This window comes from Gossypium arboreum, chromosome 6 (genome assembly GCF_025698485.1).
Source record: "Gossypium arboreum isolate Shixiya-1 chromosome 6, ASM2569848v2, whole genome shotgun sequence".
Taxonomy (NCBI): domain Eukaryota; kingdom Viridiplantae; phylum Streptophyta; class Magnoliopsida; order Malvales; family Malvaceae; genus Gossypium; species Gossypium arboreum.
Window position 1 is genome coordinate 18915144 of NC_069075.1, and position 17609 is coordinate 18932752.

Below are 17609 nucleotides of genomic sequence, written 5' to 3' on the forward strand. Positions count from 1 at the left end.
ATAATTTGACATATTATCAAACAATTATCACAAGTATAATATTTCATAATAATTATCATATCATTTAAAAACATTAAAACATTTAAAATAATAACTATGTTACCAACATTTACATATGAACTTACCTCGTATGCGAAAATGGCTATTTTACCATTTCGTCCACAACTTGGTATTTTCCCCATTTTAGCCCGAATTTCAGTTTTCCTTGCTCTATCATTTAAAATATAGTCTAATTAGGACTCACATTATTCAAATTGACCCAAAATCATATTTTGGAAAAATTACAATTTTGCCCTAAACTTTTGCATATTTACACTTTTGCCCCAAAGCTCGTAAATTAAAATTCAGCCTATTTTCTTATGTTTTATGACATGCTGATCATTTTTCCTTCTATGGCAACATCAAATTCTCACTCTAACATGTACTTATGACTATTAGGTATTTTTACCGATTAAGCCCTTTGCTTGTTTTCACTTAAAACCGAGTAGTACAAGTTGTCTAACATAATTTAAAACCTCATATTCTATCATAAAACACCAAAATATACAAATTTCACCTATGGGTATTTTTCCAAATATAAACCCTAGGTTAAATTATTGCTAGCATAAGCTAAATCGAGCTAGGGACTCCAAAAACGTAAAAATCATTAAAAGCGAGGCTAGAACGGACTTACAATCGAGCTTGGAAGCTTGAAAACCCTAGCCATGGTTTCTCCTTGCTATATTCGGCCATGGGGTTGAAGATGAGCAAAATTGGCTTTAATTTTGTATTTTAATTCATTTTACCCCTAAATGACCAAAATGCCCTTACTACTAAACTTTCCAAAATTCCTTCCATGTCCTAATTTTTGTCCATAGACTTAGAAATTGGTAAAATTACTCTTTAAGGACCTCTAATTAATAATCTAATTCAATTTTATGCAAAATACTTCTAGAACACAAGTTTTGCAATTTATTCAATTTAGTCCCAAATTTCAAATTAAGCACTTTATGCATAAAATTTCTTCACGAAATTTTCACACAATCATGCAATCATATCATAGACCTTAAAATAATCATAAAATAATTATTTTTATCTCAGATTTTGTGGTCACGAAACCACTATTCTGACTAGGCCCAAAATCAGGATATTACATGTCTATTCAGACCATAAAAGTCTTAAATATTTGATAACTCAAAAGGACTTGAACTTGAGGCAACGAAGGTGGCTTGAATTGTTAAAAGATTATGAGCTTGTGATAGATTATCACCCCGGCAAGGCAAATGTGGTTGCTGATGCTTTGAGCAGAAAGTCTTTATTTGTTTTGAGAGCTGTGAACGCACGGCTAGCCCTATCTTATGATGGTGCTATTCTAGTAGAGTTAAAAGCTAAACTGACTTTTCTTCAACAGATTTGTGATGCTCAGGAAGTCGATAAAGAGTTGCAAGCTAAGAAAGCTTAGTGTGAGTCAAGCTGTGAATCAAATTTCCAGAGAGATCCTGATGGTTGTCTGAGGTTCTGTGGAAAGATTTGTGTTCTGAAGAATGCTAAATTGATTCGGGATATTTTGCATGAGGCTCATAATGGAGGTATGTCAGTTCACCCGAGTAGCAAAAAATTGTACAATGATTTAAAGAAAATGTATTGGTGGAATGGCATGAAAAGAGATATATCTGAATTTTTAGCCAGATGCTTGATTTTCCAACAAGTAAAGGCCGAACACCAGGTACCTTCAGGTTTACTTCAGCCTATCTTAGTTCCTGAATGGAAATGGGATAGAATTACTATGGACTTTGTGACAGGTTTACCGTTGACACCAAGAAAAAAAGATGCCGTATGGGTAGTGGTTGACAAATTGACTGTGTTGGCTCATTTTATACCAGTACGTGTTGATTACTCACTTGATAAGTTAGCCGAGCTGTATATTTTTGAGATTGTGAGACTTCATGGAGTACCTTTATCAATTATTTTGGATAGGGATCCAAGGTTCACTTCGCGGTTTTGGAAAAAGTTACAAGAAGCTTTGGGTACAAAGCTGAATTTTAGTACTACTTTTCATCCCCAGACTGATAGACAATCTGAGAAAGTAATTCAGACACTTGAGGATAGGCTTAGATGTTGTGTTCTTGAATTTCAAGGTAGTTGGGAAAGTACCAACCTTTGGTTGAATTTGCCTATAACAATAGCTATCAGACGAGTTTGAAGATGGCACCTTATGAAGCATTATATGGATGTAAATGTCGTACACCATTGTATTAGACTGAAATCAAGGAGAATAAGATTTATGGGATAGATTTGATTAAGGAAACCGAGGAAAAGGTGAAAGTAATTCGTGATTGTTTGAAAGTGGCGTCGGATACACAAAAGTCGTATGTGAATTTGAAAAGGAAAGAAATTGAGTATCAAGTTGGTGATAAGGTATTTTTAAAAGTATCCCCATGGAAGAAGGTTTTGAGATTCGGTAGAAAAGGCAAGTTGAGTCCTCATTTTATAGGACTGTATGAGGTTACCGAAAGGATATTGCTCGTTGCTTATCGATTGGTTTTGCCGACTGAATTAGAAAAGATTCACGATGTGTTTCATATGTCCATGTTGCGCTGCTATAGATCTGACCATTCACATATGATTGTACCGACAGATGTTGAGATTAGACCGGATATGACTTATGGTGAAGAACATGTTAAGATCTTGGCTCGGGAAGTCAAGCAATTGAGAAACAAAAGTATTGCTCTTGTGCAAATTTTATGGCAAAGACATGGGGTTGAAGAGGCTACATGGAAGCCCGAGGAGGCTATGAGGAAACAATACCCAAACCTTTTTACCGGTAAGATTTTTGGGAACGAAAATCCCTAAAGAGGGGAGAGTTGTAACATACCGGATTAGGGCCTAGTTAGAACAATGATTTTGAGACCACAAATCCGAGATAGAAATAATTATTTTATGATTCTCATAAGTTTTATGTTACGAATACATGCTTGTGTGAAAGTTTCATGAAGAAATTATATGCATAAAATGTCTAATTGCATTTTAATGACCAAATTGAATAAAGTGCAAAACTTACATTCTAGAAGCTTTAAGCATGAAATTGCATTAGATATTGAATTAAAGGGTCCTAATTAGCAATTTGACCTATTTCTAGAATTTTGGACAAAAATGGACATGCATAGGAAAAATGTAAAAGAGAAACCCTAGGGGAATTTTGGTCATTAGGTAATTAAAAGAAAAAAAAGGGAAAAATAAGTCAAAATTGGTGTCCATCTTCTTTCTTCATTGCCGAAAATTGCAAGACACCATAGCTAGTGTTTGTTTAACATTTTCAAGCTTGATTGTAAGTGCATCATAACCTTGTTTTTAAAGTTCTTTGCATTTTTGAAGTTCTTGTAGCATGATCTACCCATTTCTAACTATATTTTGAGCTAGGGTTCATTTATAAAATTTTACCCATGTGTAACATACATGTATTTTGATGATTAATGAAGGAATGTTTGATGCATGATAAACATCTTTTACTAGATGATTTTTAGTGAAAACACCTAAACAAGAGACTTGTTTGTAAAAGTGTAAAAGAGAATACTAATAATGTGAAATAAAAGAAAATATGGGCTGATATGAGCATAATAAAGGTTCGACTAGGCTTGGGTAACCAAGAAAATACATGCATTTCATTTTACGAGTCTAGGGACCAAGGTGCAAATACGTGAAAGTTTAGGGGTCAAAATGTAAATTTGTAAAAGTATGAATTATGGACCCATTTGAACAATGTGAATAATAAATAAGTTAAATTTGGCATTATAGATAAAAAAAAAGTGAACTGGGACTTGATCGAAGAAAGAATAAAGTGCACGACGATTAAGCTTGATTATCATCATTTTGTACCAAAGTAAGTACACATGCAAATAATGTGGTGTTGTAGTATGTTTTAATGTTTTAATATATTGTAATAAATGTTTTATTATAATTATGAGTTATATGCTTGCTGATTGTTATGAAAGCATGAATGTTATTATGTTCGTTATCCACAACGTTACGAGCAAGTACGATGGAGATACTATATGCAAGTGAGGAAAAATCCCGCTTGAACATTAGGAATAGTTTAGGATACAAGTGACATGTCACTAGGAACTAAGACGTCCGAACTCATTGAGTGGTTCGGGTTCGTGAGATATATGGCATCCGAGCTCGTTAAGAGGACTGAGTTCATTATAGATGCGAGCACCCGAGCTCGTTGAGAGGTCCAAGTTCATAATAGATGCGATTCATGTAACATCCGAGCTCATTGAGAGGTTCGAGTTCATTATGAATTGTTACATGTTATGTGGTAGCTTTGGCTACGTTTGTATATGTGGCACTTATGTGCAAGGTTTCCGCATATCCAATAGTATTTCGAGAGTTCAACGGGCAATGTAATTAATGTAATAAGAGTCCCGAGGAGGTCATATGAAAGAGGTATGGTTATGGATACTTTACGATGAGTACAAGTACGTATGCTAAACCTATGAGTAATGTCTTAATCAAGATTAATTTACGATGAGCAAGTATATATGTGTGTATGATGAGTAAGTAGAAAGGTTTGAATGATGAATAATCTTAATGTAAATGTTGCTATGTTTCTGCATGTTTATTCTTTACTATCATTTCATATTATTTGTATGTGGACTTATTAAGCTATAATGCTTACTCCCCTATCTTTTCCATCCTTTGCAGTTCCACCAAGCTAGCTCAGGGATCGGAAGCTGTCGGAGCATTCGATCACACTATCAAAGGACTATTGGGTATAGTGAAATTATTATTTTGAGTATGGCATGTATAGGAAACTTGGTCATTTTATGATATGTGTCATGTTATTTGGCCAAATTGTGAAGGCCTATGATAATGATAATTCATTTTGTAATGGCCATGTGATATGGCTCATATTTGATCATCTGGGTTGTAATCTAATTACCCATGCATGCATGTGCTAGTGTTTTGATGGTAGGATATGTTATTGCATGGTGAGTGCATGATAATGATGTGATATGTTGTTGATCGATGAATGTATGGTAAAGTATGAATTAGGTGCTAAAGGATAAAGAATGACCTAATAGCTTAAAATGACTATAAATATGAATGCACAATTTGAAGTCATGATAACAAGTTTAATAATGCATGAAATTGGTGTGGAATGCCTCTAAATAGTGTAACAAATGAATGTGCAATAGGATGACTTTATGAAGACGTGAGAGTGCGATGGTGTGGAATATTTGACTGCTTAAATATGTCATGTTGAATGTTATAAAGTATGTTTGAATGTATGAGTGATTATGGGTGACTATTGACTTGGAAAATAGCCTTTAAATGGTCCACACGGGTAGACACACGGGCGTGTGTCTAGACCGTGTGTAACACACGGTCTGCCCCATGTGCATGTTGAATGGCCGTGTGTCCCCTGCACCTAAAATTTCTAAGTCAGTATGCATGGTAGTAAACACACAGGCAAAGACAAGGTTGTGTGTCTCATCCGTGTGGAGGACACGGCCTAGCACACTGGCATTTGCCTTGGTCGTATGCCCCTAAGTGAACGCTGACGTCATAAACAGAATGTCCAGGCTTTTGGACACGAGCGATGACACGGGCGGGTCTAGGCCGTGTGAGAGACACGGGCCAAGGACACGGGCTTGTGCTCAGCCATGTGAAAACCCCTGTAGGTTCGAAATGAAAAAATAAATTTTAGTAATTCCAGACGAATAAGGACACGGGCGTGTGCATTGCCTCCACATGGGCGTGTGAGGCTTAAACCTAGAAACTTTCTTAGAATTTTCTTAAGTTCTCAATTTAGTTCCGTATTGCTTTTAATGCTTGTTATAGACCTCGTAGGTCCATAATAAGGATAATATGATCTTATTTGATTTGTTTTATTTTGGAATGAAATTTTATGACCCGTATTTTGCGAAGATACCCTGTTTATGTACGGTAATGCCTCGTACCTTGTCCCAGTCTCGAGTACGGATAAGGAGTGTTTCAATCTTCCAACACATGATTAAGAGACAAAGTGAACAATCATCACCCCACACCTTAAACCATTATCATCCTGAATAATAATTTGGCAAATATTCAACAAAATGGCTTCTCTAGCTGAATGAATTCCATATCTTGAATTTCTAAATCTCTTTTGACAACAATTTCATACAACATACAACATACTGCCACATCTGTGAACATAAATCCTAGGATAATATCTACTTCTAAGCAACAGTGCCCGTATTTGCAGGTTCAAAATCTTGATAAGTAAAGATCCATCAAGTAGCAGACTCTGGGAATGGGATGAGAACTGTGTTCAGACAACTAGAACGCGAACAGTTAGCTCTCTTGATCAGTAAAAGTAGGGCTCTCGAGTTCAGCCATGCTTGCAGAAGCAAATGATTCAAAAGATTCTACCGATGATAGGGAAGAAGCAGTGTCATCAGAATCTGAGACGATTTCGTCGTGCAGAATAATGTGGTCATCATCAATTTCAGATGTATCTGAGCCAGATGCTCCCATTAGAAGCTTGTTTATTGCGGATTTTGCAGTTTCAACAAACCATTCATCCACAGGGAGTGCACTGACAAGATAAAAGGCATTTTTAGTTGCTAGAAGTGAAAGTTAGACCCGGAAATCAGACTATCTGGGAAGGATGAATACCTTTCAACATCTCTGGCAGTGAAGGTTCTGATTGCGCGAGCAGTAATGGCTGATGCAATCTGGTGTACATGCCGAGATGGGTAACCCGCAAATCGAGCTATTTCAACAGTGAAGTGCATATCAAGGATTAACTGCCAAAACAAAAGTGGCAGCATTATAGCCATATAAATTTTAGTGCATAAATCAAGTGCAATGAGGTCTAGAACAGAACAGATTAAAAACCTTAAAGAACAAAATATTAAGATTGGCAAAGAGAGACTTAAATTAAGAATAAACAGCTATCTTTAAAACGTGTAGTCAAAAGATTATGGAAAAAGTTGTCATGGAAAGTAACCAAACCTGTTGCAATCCAAGTGGCTGAAGCGGAGTAGATTTATCCTCAAACACACCCCAGAAATCCTGCTCATTGGACAACCACATTAAAACAGTCTCTGTCAGTCTCGCAAGCAAAATTTTTTGAAGTTTCTCTTTTCCGAGTAGAACATCTCCAGCCACGGTTGCTAACTGCTGTAGCTTAGCAAATAATGCCTACAATAATGAAACAAAAACCTAGAATTAGGAAAAGATGTTTTCAGTCAAGAAATGTGTAACATCTCCAAATTTTGCATGGGGGAATGACAGATAAGTCGTCACATGCCAATACACACACATATTACATTGAATACAATTTACTTTGTAATGCACAGACAGCAAAAATAGAGCTTGCAATTTAATTCCCACTCACACACCGAAAGAGATTAATAGATTACCACCATTGAAGAAACCATTAGATATATGAAACAAAACAAACCATACTGTTAACATATAACCAGATAAATAAAGCATTAAGAAAGGAGGGAAGATTGTTAATAAGCATTATGGAAATCCTTTGTTTACCTAAAGATATAATGACCATCCAAATTCTAAAGACAAGCAAAGAATGAGCTTAAAATGGAAGCAAAAGAAACTCTCCCCCTGTGTATCACCTAAAGACAATGGAAGAACACTTTGGCAGAAAGGGAAATTAGTGAGATTACCTGAAATGGCAAAGAAGGCAGAGTGTCCCATTGTGAATCTTCTCCATCTCCACCCAAATATATTTGTGCATTTAATCGTGTTTTACCTTCTCTTGAATAGATGAAACTCAAAACATATTGCCTGCAGAAGTGATCTCTGAGCTTGTCAAAAGAGTACTGGAGCTGACGCCTCCAGTCTTTTAATTCGGTAGTAGTACTTGCATTAGGAACAATGTTTTCATTTCCTGGTTCCTGGTTTTCATTCTTTGGACTCCAAATTTTAACCACCATACTTGGTAACAGTTCATCCATAATTGTAAATGCTATCCCCAGAATAGCTAGTTGCTCAGAATCTGTTTCAGCTCTAAAAGGTATTGTCTCTTTCAGCTCAGTCAAACTGTCATCATCAGAAGGGCCAGGCAGTGCTCTAATTAGAGCATCCATATACTTGTCAAATAGCTGTGAAATTCTAGGTAGTACGTTTCCACCAAAATGCGAAACAACTAGTGGCATAAGCTGCTCCAGAATATCCTGTTGATCACAATTTAACTTCAGCATTGTATCACTCAAAACCATTTGAGCAGCAAGAGAACAGTAACTTATTGTTTCCATCTCTGAAGACAGACAAGCATAGTATTCACTTTATATTTATCGCATACACAAAGAAATTTGTGACTACAACCAACAATTTTAAAATTCAAAAACATTCCATGTACTAATTAGTCTTATATGCTGATAAATCCATGCGTAATTGCATCTTCATGCATAAATAGATAAGTACATGTGCACCTCCATGCAGCAATGCAAGTATGTTTATGTGCCGCAAATTCAATCAACTTACACTAAGTAAGAACTACTGCTCGAGAAGTGCAATGCCATACAGGCCTTCCTTTAGAATTCAATTGAAGTCCATCTAATATAGTCAGACTAAGTGACCACCAAAGCTAAAATCACAGAAACATTAAATTATCACGCTATTAAATATTTGTTTAGCATTTTCGTACAAACTAGCATATAGAAACACACACAAGTTTTTCTATGATGTAAATGTACAATAGTGTGCATATATTTTGCAGCTACCATTTGGGGTTTTCAATATAATTTCCATATGCTAATAAAAGGCTAAGGGTTAATACTTAGTTAATTAAACAAAATCAATACACACAAACGATAAAAAAGAAAAAATGAATACAAAGGTTAAGCAAAGGCATAATACCATGCAACCATCTGAAAATTAATTCTAGAATCGCATATTGAGATGCTTCTCTTGTACTTATCTTACAACATAACCACTGAGGCACAGTACACTTAATGTGATTTAAATAAACAAAGAACTACAGATCACTTCTTCAAAATCCTAAATTCAATCATATTCTACAAACATTTTCCCTATTTTTCAACATCTATCACTAGAAGAGTATCACTTTTCGGTCATAGTACCTAGTTTCTTAAAACTTTTAAATGAATTAGGGCATTTATGGTGTTAGAGGTGCAAAGAGCAAAATAAATAATTTCAAACAAGGAAAAAGGACCAACTTACTGAAATAATATACAAAAATTTCATTCCACTGTCTACTAGCACGCTGTTTGAAGATGTGGCAAAAGCCGACACAGCAGACACGAAGTGAGGTGACAGAGGCAAGTTCTCATCAACTTCCATGGAGTCAAAAACAGCCTTTCTAGCCCTCCTAAAATTCAACTCCAGAACTTCCTCAAGATACGGACGCAAGAGCACCAGAAGCAACTTCGAGAGTTTCAACCCTTGTGATTCCAGCAATAAGCAGTAGTTAAGGCTGTCCTGAACACAAATGCTAGCTGCACGTAGTGCAGAAATTGTCTCTGAAGGTGGTGCATTTTCCTTCACCAAACGTACAAAAAATTCAATTTCCCACTCTGCCCACTGAACAACTCTATTGGTATAGACAGGATTGTCGCCAAATATCAAACCAGATTCTCTTGTTGTCAATGAGATCATAGAAAAGACAAGCCTAGACAGTGCGGCAGGAAATGTCTTTGGACAGACAGAACATGAAGGAAGAAAAACCTCAATGTTTTTCTGCAGGCGGGAACCACGAGACTTCAGAAGTAATAATTGTGCTGAAGGACCTTTCCCAAGCTTAATTAAACCAGATAACGCCTTCTTTAGTTCATTAGCACTAACTGCAGGTAGTTCAGCAATCTCAGTAAGCTGATCCTCAAGCATTGCCTTCCTTTCTAGAAATGAAGACTTGTAGGAAGATGATTCAGTTGAAGAATCTCCAGAGAAATTTCTCTCTTCAGCCTCTAAAGCCTCCAGTGCTTCTTCAACTTTATGTTCAGCCAAAAGAACATCGATTTTCTCCAGGAATTTTTTCTTGGGATCATCCATTTCTTCCTGAACATCATCGACCTTAGGGTCTAGTGGTGGGTCATTAGTATCAGCATTTTCCTGGTTCCACTCTTCCAGTTCACGACACACCCCGGTCATTAGATCCTGCACAATAATCCCTTGAGAAGAGATATGCTTTCGTAGCTCAACCAACTCGTGCTCCATTTCAACAACTTCTTCAGACATTCTACAATTACCATTACAATCAAACTTACTCAACCGAAATAAATAAAACAATATTTAGAAACTTTTCAACTTGATTTTCATTTATCATAAAAAGGTAAATAGGAACAGTTTTATTTGACCTCAAGAAAGCCGAGTATTTTGTGCGCCTATTCCCACATAAGTTTTCCACAGCATCTTTCAAATCCAAAAGCTCACAGCAAAGTTTTCTGATCCCCTGCATTACCAAAATGTCCAAAATTACATATAAAGAATATGCGTCAAATCAGGAAATCATGGCTGAAAACAGGTAAATGCATGCATGCTTGTAAAAGGACGAACTAGGGGCAGGAAAAACAAGGGAAAAATAGTTTGTTTGTTTTTTCATATTTGTTCCCCATTTTCCCAGAGTTTAATCAATAAAGCATATAAAATAATACAGAGATAAATTATCCATTTTTACTACGCCATCAAATAAATAAGTGATTTTGATATATTCCACTGAGTGCGAAGAATCCCAAGCAACGAAATCCCTGGGAATACCTTTCTTTCTTACTTCCAAGATAGAAAAACAAAGAAAACCAAGCTATAATTTTTCCCAGAAATTTGACTAGAACCCAAATTAAAGTAAAGAAATCCACAGTAAAAGAGAAAGTCGAGGTAGGGAAATGGGGAACAAAGCAGAAGAAAACCGAGAAGTTTGAATCCAAGATCTAAAATGCAAAAACATTTTAACAAAGAGTGGGAAACAATCAAACAAAAAGAAGACCTTTTCAGTATGGGATTGGTGAACAGAATCAATCTTGGACTGGGGAGTGATGCTCTCAATGGAAGGGAAGTCATCATCTTCTTCACTGCTCTCCATCATTCAATCAAAGAGTAAAACAGATACTGTGAATTATTGGTTTTAATGAGAGAGTTTGAGAAGTAGCATCATATCGTTTATCGCGAGGAGGGAGGGCTGACTAAGGACCAAACTGCAAAAAGCAACATGTTAATATGCTGTTGCCTTTTGCTGCCACTTTCCAACATGTTTAGTCTTTAACCTCTTTACTTTTCTATCTATATTTTATTTATATCGGATATCAAATTAACTTTTATTCTTTGAAAATAATATACATTAAGAAAGGTAAATTAGCTCTGTAGTCAGACAGCCGTCTTAGCTCAGCCGGTAGAGCGCGTGGCTTTTAACCACGTGGTCGTGGGTTCGATTCCCACAGACGGCGAAAAACTCATAATTCCTATAATTTTTCAGTTTTCCTTTACTCCGTCATCATCACTGCTTGTCCCCGGTAAATTCCTTCACCGTAGCATGATTTTCTTTTTGGGTAACTACGGCTGTAAGTCACTCAACTATAGGTTTATTTCTTTTTTGACCACTCGATTAATTAATTACTATTGTATTTTGATTCATTTCGGTTAAATACAATTAAAATTGACTTGTCAATTAAAAATTAATATAATAATAAATTTAATCTTTCATATTTTTATATTTTATATTAATTTAATCATATTTTAAAAAATAATAATCCTCAACCCTTCTTCATCTTTCCTCTATTGCCATTGCTCCTCTTTCTTGTCTTTACCGTAGTATGCTTAGACTGTTACCGCCTATCAGTAACTTTTACGAGTCTATCAACAGCATTCAAGCTCACAAAGAAGGCATACGGTCGAAACTAGAGGTGATCATGGGCCGGGCGGGGCGGGGCCAAGATAAAATTTTAGGTCCGAGCTCGGCCTGGCCCAAAATATGGGCCTAAAATTTTGTCCAAGCCCTACCCGAAATAAAATTACTAAGCCCGAGCCCGGCCCGGCCCATATTATTTTTTTTCTTATTTTATTAAATAAAAAAATTTAAAAATATAATAAATCAAATATATTTAAAAACATAAAAACAAATATTAAAACAAATAAAAATAATACTAAAACAATTCTTAAAATAATACACAAATTAACAATATAATAAAAAATAGTTATATTAAAAATTTAAAATAATTTTAAAAAATAAAAAATATATATATTAATATATAATTCGGGCCGGGCCGGGCCGGGTCGGGCCCGGGGCCAAAAAACTCTTACCCGAAGCCCTGCTCGTTTTCTAAACGGACCTCGTTTTTTTGCCCAAGCCCATTTTTCGGGCTTATATTTTTACCCAAACTCTCCCATTTTTCGAGCGGGCCTTCGAGCCGAGCCGGGCCGCCCGGCCCATGATCAGCTCTAGTCGAAACATACACCATATAAAAACACATGTTTCTTTCTTAATGATTAGAGAGAAGAATTAGAAGCCTCAGTGGTCTACTGTTTCCCTGATTTTGATGCATTTCAGAAGAATAAAAAATAAATTAAATAAAAATGGCAGAAAAAATATAGATTGAGAGTTGATATATGCTTTTGCTAAGCCAGACTATCATCCCCTTCTCATCTGCATTTTAGGTTCTTTTCTATTTTCGCCTTCTTGTATTTTTTTCAGCTTTTTTATTTTTTCTTTTTTTGATCAATTGGCATTTTTTAGCTTCGGGAGTTAAAATGATTGGATCTTTATTTGAAGCTAGTTTGATTTTCAAGGAAGGAGAAGAGAGATGAAGTTGATTTTTTTTTAAATTATAACTAAATTAATAAAAATATGTAAAAGTTGAGAGTTAAATTTATTATTATACCAATTTTTTAATTGTTATATCAACTCCCATAAAATACTTATCGTCACTTTAATGAAAAAATCTCAATTAATTATGTAATCAATTTAAAATTATTTATAATTTGATCAGAAAAAATGGACCTTTGTTGTAGTTTACCCTATTGGTTTTCATGTTCAGTATAAGACCAGAAACTTGGATTCATAATAAACAAATTAGTTATTAATCATAAATTTAGAAACATGTAATATTATTAAAATAAATTATATATTTTATCAAAAAATCTATAGTTAAAAATATAATTTAAATTATATAAAAATTCATGCAACACACCAAAAAAAAAAAAAACAAAATCGGTTGCTATGGATCATAACTTTTTACTCTGAACATATACGAAGCTGGAAATATATCTCAATTATTATAAATAATTATTTTTTAAAATGATTATTAAAGATATATCACACGTGAATTTATAATATTGAAAAAATATTATCTAATGAAAACAAAAATCAAGTAACTATATATATATATATATAAACAGACGAATTTTAAAATTTTAAGTTAAAACTTTGAAGTAAAATAGAAATTATTGTAATTATATATTTAAAAATAATTATAATTTAATAGAAGTTATGATAATTATAAATTTAAAATAGATTTACTACTAGAATAGAATTTTAAGAATAAAATATAGGAAACAATTTGTGATAATTAAAATTAAAATTTAATATTAGATTTAATTTTATTAATTAATTATTATTTTAAATAATGTTACTTTACTTTAATTACATAAAGTAAAGCTATAGTCGTTCAACATATTAAAAAAATTAATTTATTATTTGAAACTTTTTATTATAATATTTGAATTGATAAGTTAAATATTAAATATTACTAAAATTTATTTTAAAAATAATTAAATATTAAATGCGTAAAATTACATGCAATTATATAATATTAGAAGCTATTATATATAAAAACACGGTTTGCCCTCTATTTTTCATAATAATTTTAAATTTACATTTTTAAAAATTATAATTTAATAGAAATATTAATTACACATTTAAAAATAATTATTAATTAAGAAAGCTGTGATAATGTTAAAATAGAATTATTAGTTAACAAATCTTTAACGTAAAAAATTGTGCTTTTATTGATTTTTATTTTTTATTTTTTATTTTTGAAATCTAAATGACTGGGTTTTATTAGAAAATGGACTTAAAACACCACAATACTTGTCCTCAAGCTTGTAAAGCAAACAGGAGAGCTGAAAGGCCCAAAACTAGTAAAAAACAAAAGAACCAGAAGCTTCCTAAAATAATCAAATCAGGAATTAAAAAATAAAAACAAACTAACAGAAAAATAAATGAACCTAGAAAAAGGAAAAACCTAAACCACCTCTAGTCATATCTAAACGGCTAGACTCCAAATCTTTTGATCGACTTTTCATATCAAGTTGTCCATCCATCTCTGACGATAGCTTTTCCAAAAATTAAATATTCATTGCTATCTTTTAAACTCCTTCATTTCCTCTCAAGACTTCTCTAGTTTGGCCATCATGCCTATCATCCTTCTGGATCCAAGTCTTGCCGGTTCGAGTCTTCTTGCGCCAGGTAAGAGATTACTTCACTCTCTAACGCTTCATTTGCAACTTTGTAGGCATACATGTTTTCTCTTCTGTGTATATGTTTAAAGTTTATTTTTTGAAAATGGGCACTCAGATTCTGAATATCTCGTATAATCGCTCCTATGGCGGATCTGTCTTTTACTGTTGTTTGGCATTTCCTAATTACTGTTCTTGAATCTCCTTTAATTTGAATTTCCTGAAAACCCAATGAGATTCCTAACTTTATGGCTTCTAATCCTACTAACGCTTCTGTCGCAAACGGATATGGAACATTGTTGTGAATGACTGTCTTAGAGGCCAGAAATCCGTCCCTATGTCCCCAAAGCACCACCCCCGATGCAGATCTGAAGGTTCTCTTGTCAAACGCAGCATCAAAATGTATCTTCACCTTTGGTAAAGTTTCTGGACATCTGTGTATTCTTGCCAAGTCTGGAAGATCCTGTTTTATCCTTATTCCATCGTGTTCCGTCTTTAAACTCAGAATCTTTTGAGCAAGATTTCCTCTTGAAATAGATATTCTCTCATGAACAAGTTGGTATACCAGATTTGCCATAATGCATAGCAGAAGAGCCGCATTGATCCTCGGACCCTTGCATAAATACCCATGTAAGCCATTCCCAAAAATCAGTACATAAGTAATTGGTTACCTAAGAGATATCTAAATACTGCCAAACTTCAATACTTGCAGGACATTGCCTAAAAATGTGAAAGCAGTCTTCTACCCCATAGCAGCATCGAGGACATCTGAAATTCGTGACCACCCTTCTACTCCTGAGATTAGCCAATGTGGGTATATAATTTCAGGAGATGCGCCAAATTGTAATTGTTTTTCGTAGGCAGTTGTAGGCTCCATAATTTTTTGAAAAAAATTTTAAGATCAGCTTATAATAAATTACTACTAGGATCTAGAGTAGAATCCTATAATAGTTTATAGGCGCTGTGAACGGAGTATTCACTAGACTCTTCCCACTTCAAACTTGACTGTCCTTATGGCCTGTTTCTGCAAGAGGAATCTGCAGTATTTTTTGAGCAATCTCTTCTTGAAAGGTATTGTGGATCAATTCTGTTTTCCATTTCATACTCGAACAATCAATAAGATTTGAAACTAACTCCAATTGCTCATTATTTATGCTACTCTGTCTATTGATTATGTTTATTCCCAGACCCAATAGTCCTTCCAGATAGAGATTTCCTTTTCCATTCCCCACTTGCCAACATAGCCCACTATGAAGCAGTCCTTTTGAGGCCCAAATGCTCTTCTAGGTGAGAGAAGGTAGACTTCCTAACCGAGCTTCAAGAAAATTAGACTGTGGATAATATTTTACTTTTAAAACCTTTGCTAATAACAAATTGGAATAATTAATCAAACGCCATCCTTGTTTGGTTAATAAAGCTATATTAAATTGACCCAGATTTTTAAAACTTAACCCACCATTCTCTTTTAAATAGCAAAGGTTTTTCTAAGTGCATCAATGAATGCCTCTACCTCGTTTTCTCTTTTGCTACCAAAATTTTGCAATAATACTTTCCATATCATCATATAGAGTTTTAGATAATAGAAAAAAGGCTATCGTATAAGTTGGAATTGCTTGAAGAATGGCTTTTATAAAAACTTCCTTCCCCCTGAGATAAATATCTAATGCTTCAGTTGTCAATATGGTTTTTAATTCGGTCCTTCAAATTTTGAAAAGACTCTTTCTTCCTCTTACCCACCATGTTTGGCAAACCTAGATATCGTTCTAGTTCGTTTGAGCATCGAATTGACAATAAATTAACAACTTTCTGTATATCCGCTTTTGATGTGTTTCTGTTGAAGAAAACAGTTGACTTTTCAAAATTAACTTCTTGTCTTGAACAATATCTATATTCACTTAGAATATCTTTCAATAAACTTGCACCCTTAATAGATACCTCTCCAAATAAAATACAATCGTTCGCAAATAATATATGCGATACTGTTGGTCCACTCCAATTGGCCTTTACCTTTTTTAGCCATTCTTCCTTCATTGCTAGTCTCATTAAGCTTGATAGACCCTCTCCATATAGTAAAAATAGAAACAGTCTTAAAAGATCTTATCTAAGACATCTAGCTGGTTGAAATTTCTCCCTAGTGAATCCATTTATGACGACTGAATAAGAAACAGAAATAATGCATTTTATAATCCCCTTAACCCATTTTGTAACAAAACCCATGCGGATACCTTATCATAAACTTTGCTCATGTCCAATTTAACTACTATAAAACCATTTTTTCCATTCCTTTTTTGTTTAAGCGTATTTAGGATTTCATACACTAGCAGCACATTATCTGATATCAGTCTACTTGGCACAAAAGTGTTTTACACTTCATCAATACATTTCCCAATCAAATCTCGAAATTGATTCGATATAGCCTTCATTAAAATTTTGTATAAGACATTAAATAGACTAATCGGACGAAAGTGCGTCACATTCATGGGATTAAAATTCTTTAGGATAAGTACAATATTAGTAGAATTGAACGAACTCACCTCCATATCACCGTTTAGAATTTGTAAACAAAAGGTAGTGACTTCATAATGTGCCAACATTTTTGATAAAACAATTTTGTTAAACCATCATCTCCTGGTGCCTATGTTGCCCCCATCTCAAAAATCACTTCTCGAATATCTTCACTTGTATAAGTTGCTATCAGTTTTAAATTATCCCCTTCAGGCACACAACGGTCAATACCAGACAGCACATAATCATAGTTTCCTTTTTCTCCAGCCATAAATAAATTATGAAAATAAGACCTTGCAACACCTTCCATTTCATACAGCACTTTTGTGTCCTTACCTTCATCATTCTGTAGTGTATGGATCAAATTTTTTCTTCTACGTTGAGATGCTATGTTGTGAAAAAAAGTTGATTCTTATACCCAAATTTCAACCAATTAAGTCTCGCCCTCTACTTCCAGTAATGTTCATCTTTTTCAATTTTAAAATTTAAATGAATTCTCGTATTGATCATCTCTACCATATATTCCTCATTTCTATCGCTAGCTATTAGTTCAACCAACTTATCTATAAGAGCCTGTCTCCTCTTCCTTTGATTCATTTGAATTTTCCTTGCCTATTGACTCAAGCCTTTCTTCAAATTATCCAATTTCTGTAATAGTGTTCCTGACAACGACCCCCATAAACGTTTGACTTCTTCAAAAGAAGTAT

General features: G+C 34.2%; 1 protein-coding gene and 1 non-coding gene across 2 annotated transcripts; one reads left to right on the forward strand and one right to left on the reverse strand.

The window, feature by feature from the left end:
• Positions 1-6082: 6082 nt before the first annotated feature.
• Positions 6083-11211, reverse strand: LOC108486467 (exocyst complex component EXO84C). The gene is made up of 7 exons (XM_017790529.2): positions 10934-11211; positions 10308-10402; positions 9175-10189; positions 7656-8165; positions 6979-7167; positions 6640-6770; positions 6083-6559 (listed from the first exon to the last, which is right to left on the reverse strand). The coding sequence occupies exons 1-7, from the start codon at positions 11030-11032 to the stop codon at positions 6316-6318; spliced, it is 2283 nt and encodes a 760-aa protein (XP_017646018.1). The 5' UTR covers positions 11033-11211; the 3' UTR covers positions 6083-6315.
• A 106-nt stretch (positions 11212-11317) lies between these two features.
• On the forward strand, positions 11318-11390 carry TRNAK-UUU (transfer RNA lysine (anticodon UUU)). The gene has a single exon. It is a non-coding gene; the product is annotated as a tRNA-Lys (tRNA).
• Positions 11391-17609: the final 6219 nt, after the last annotated feature.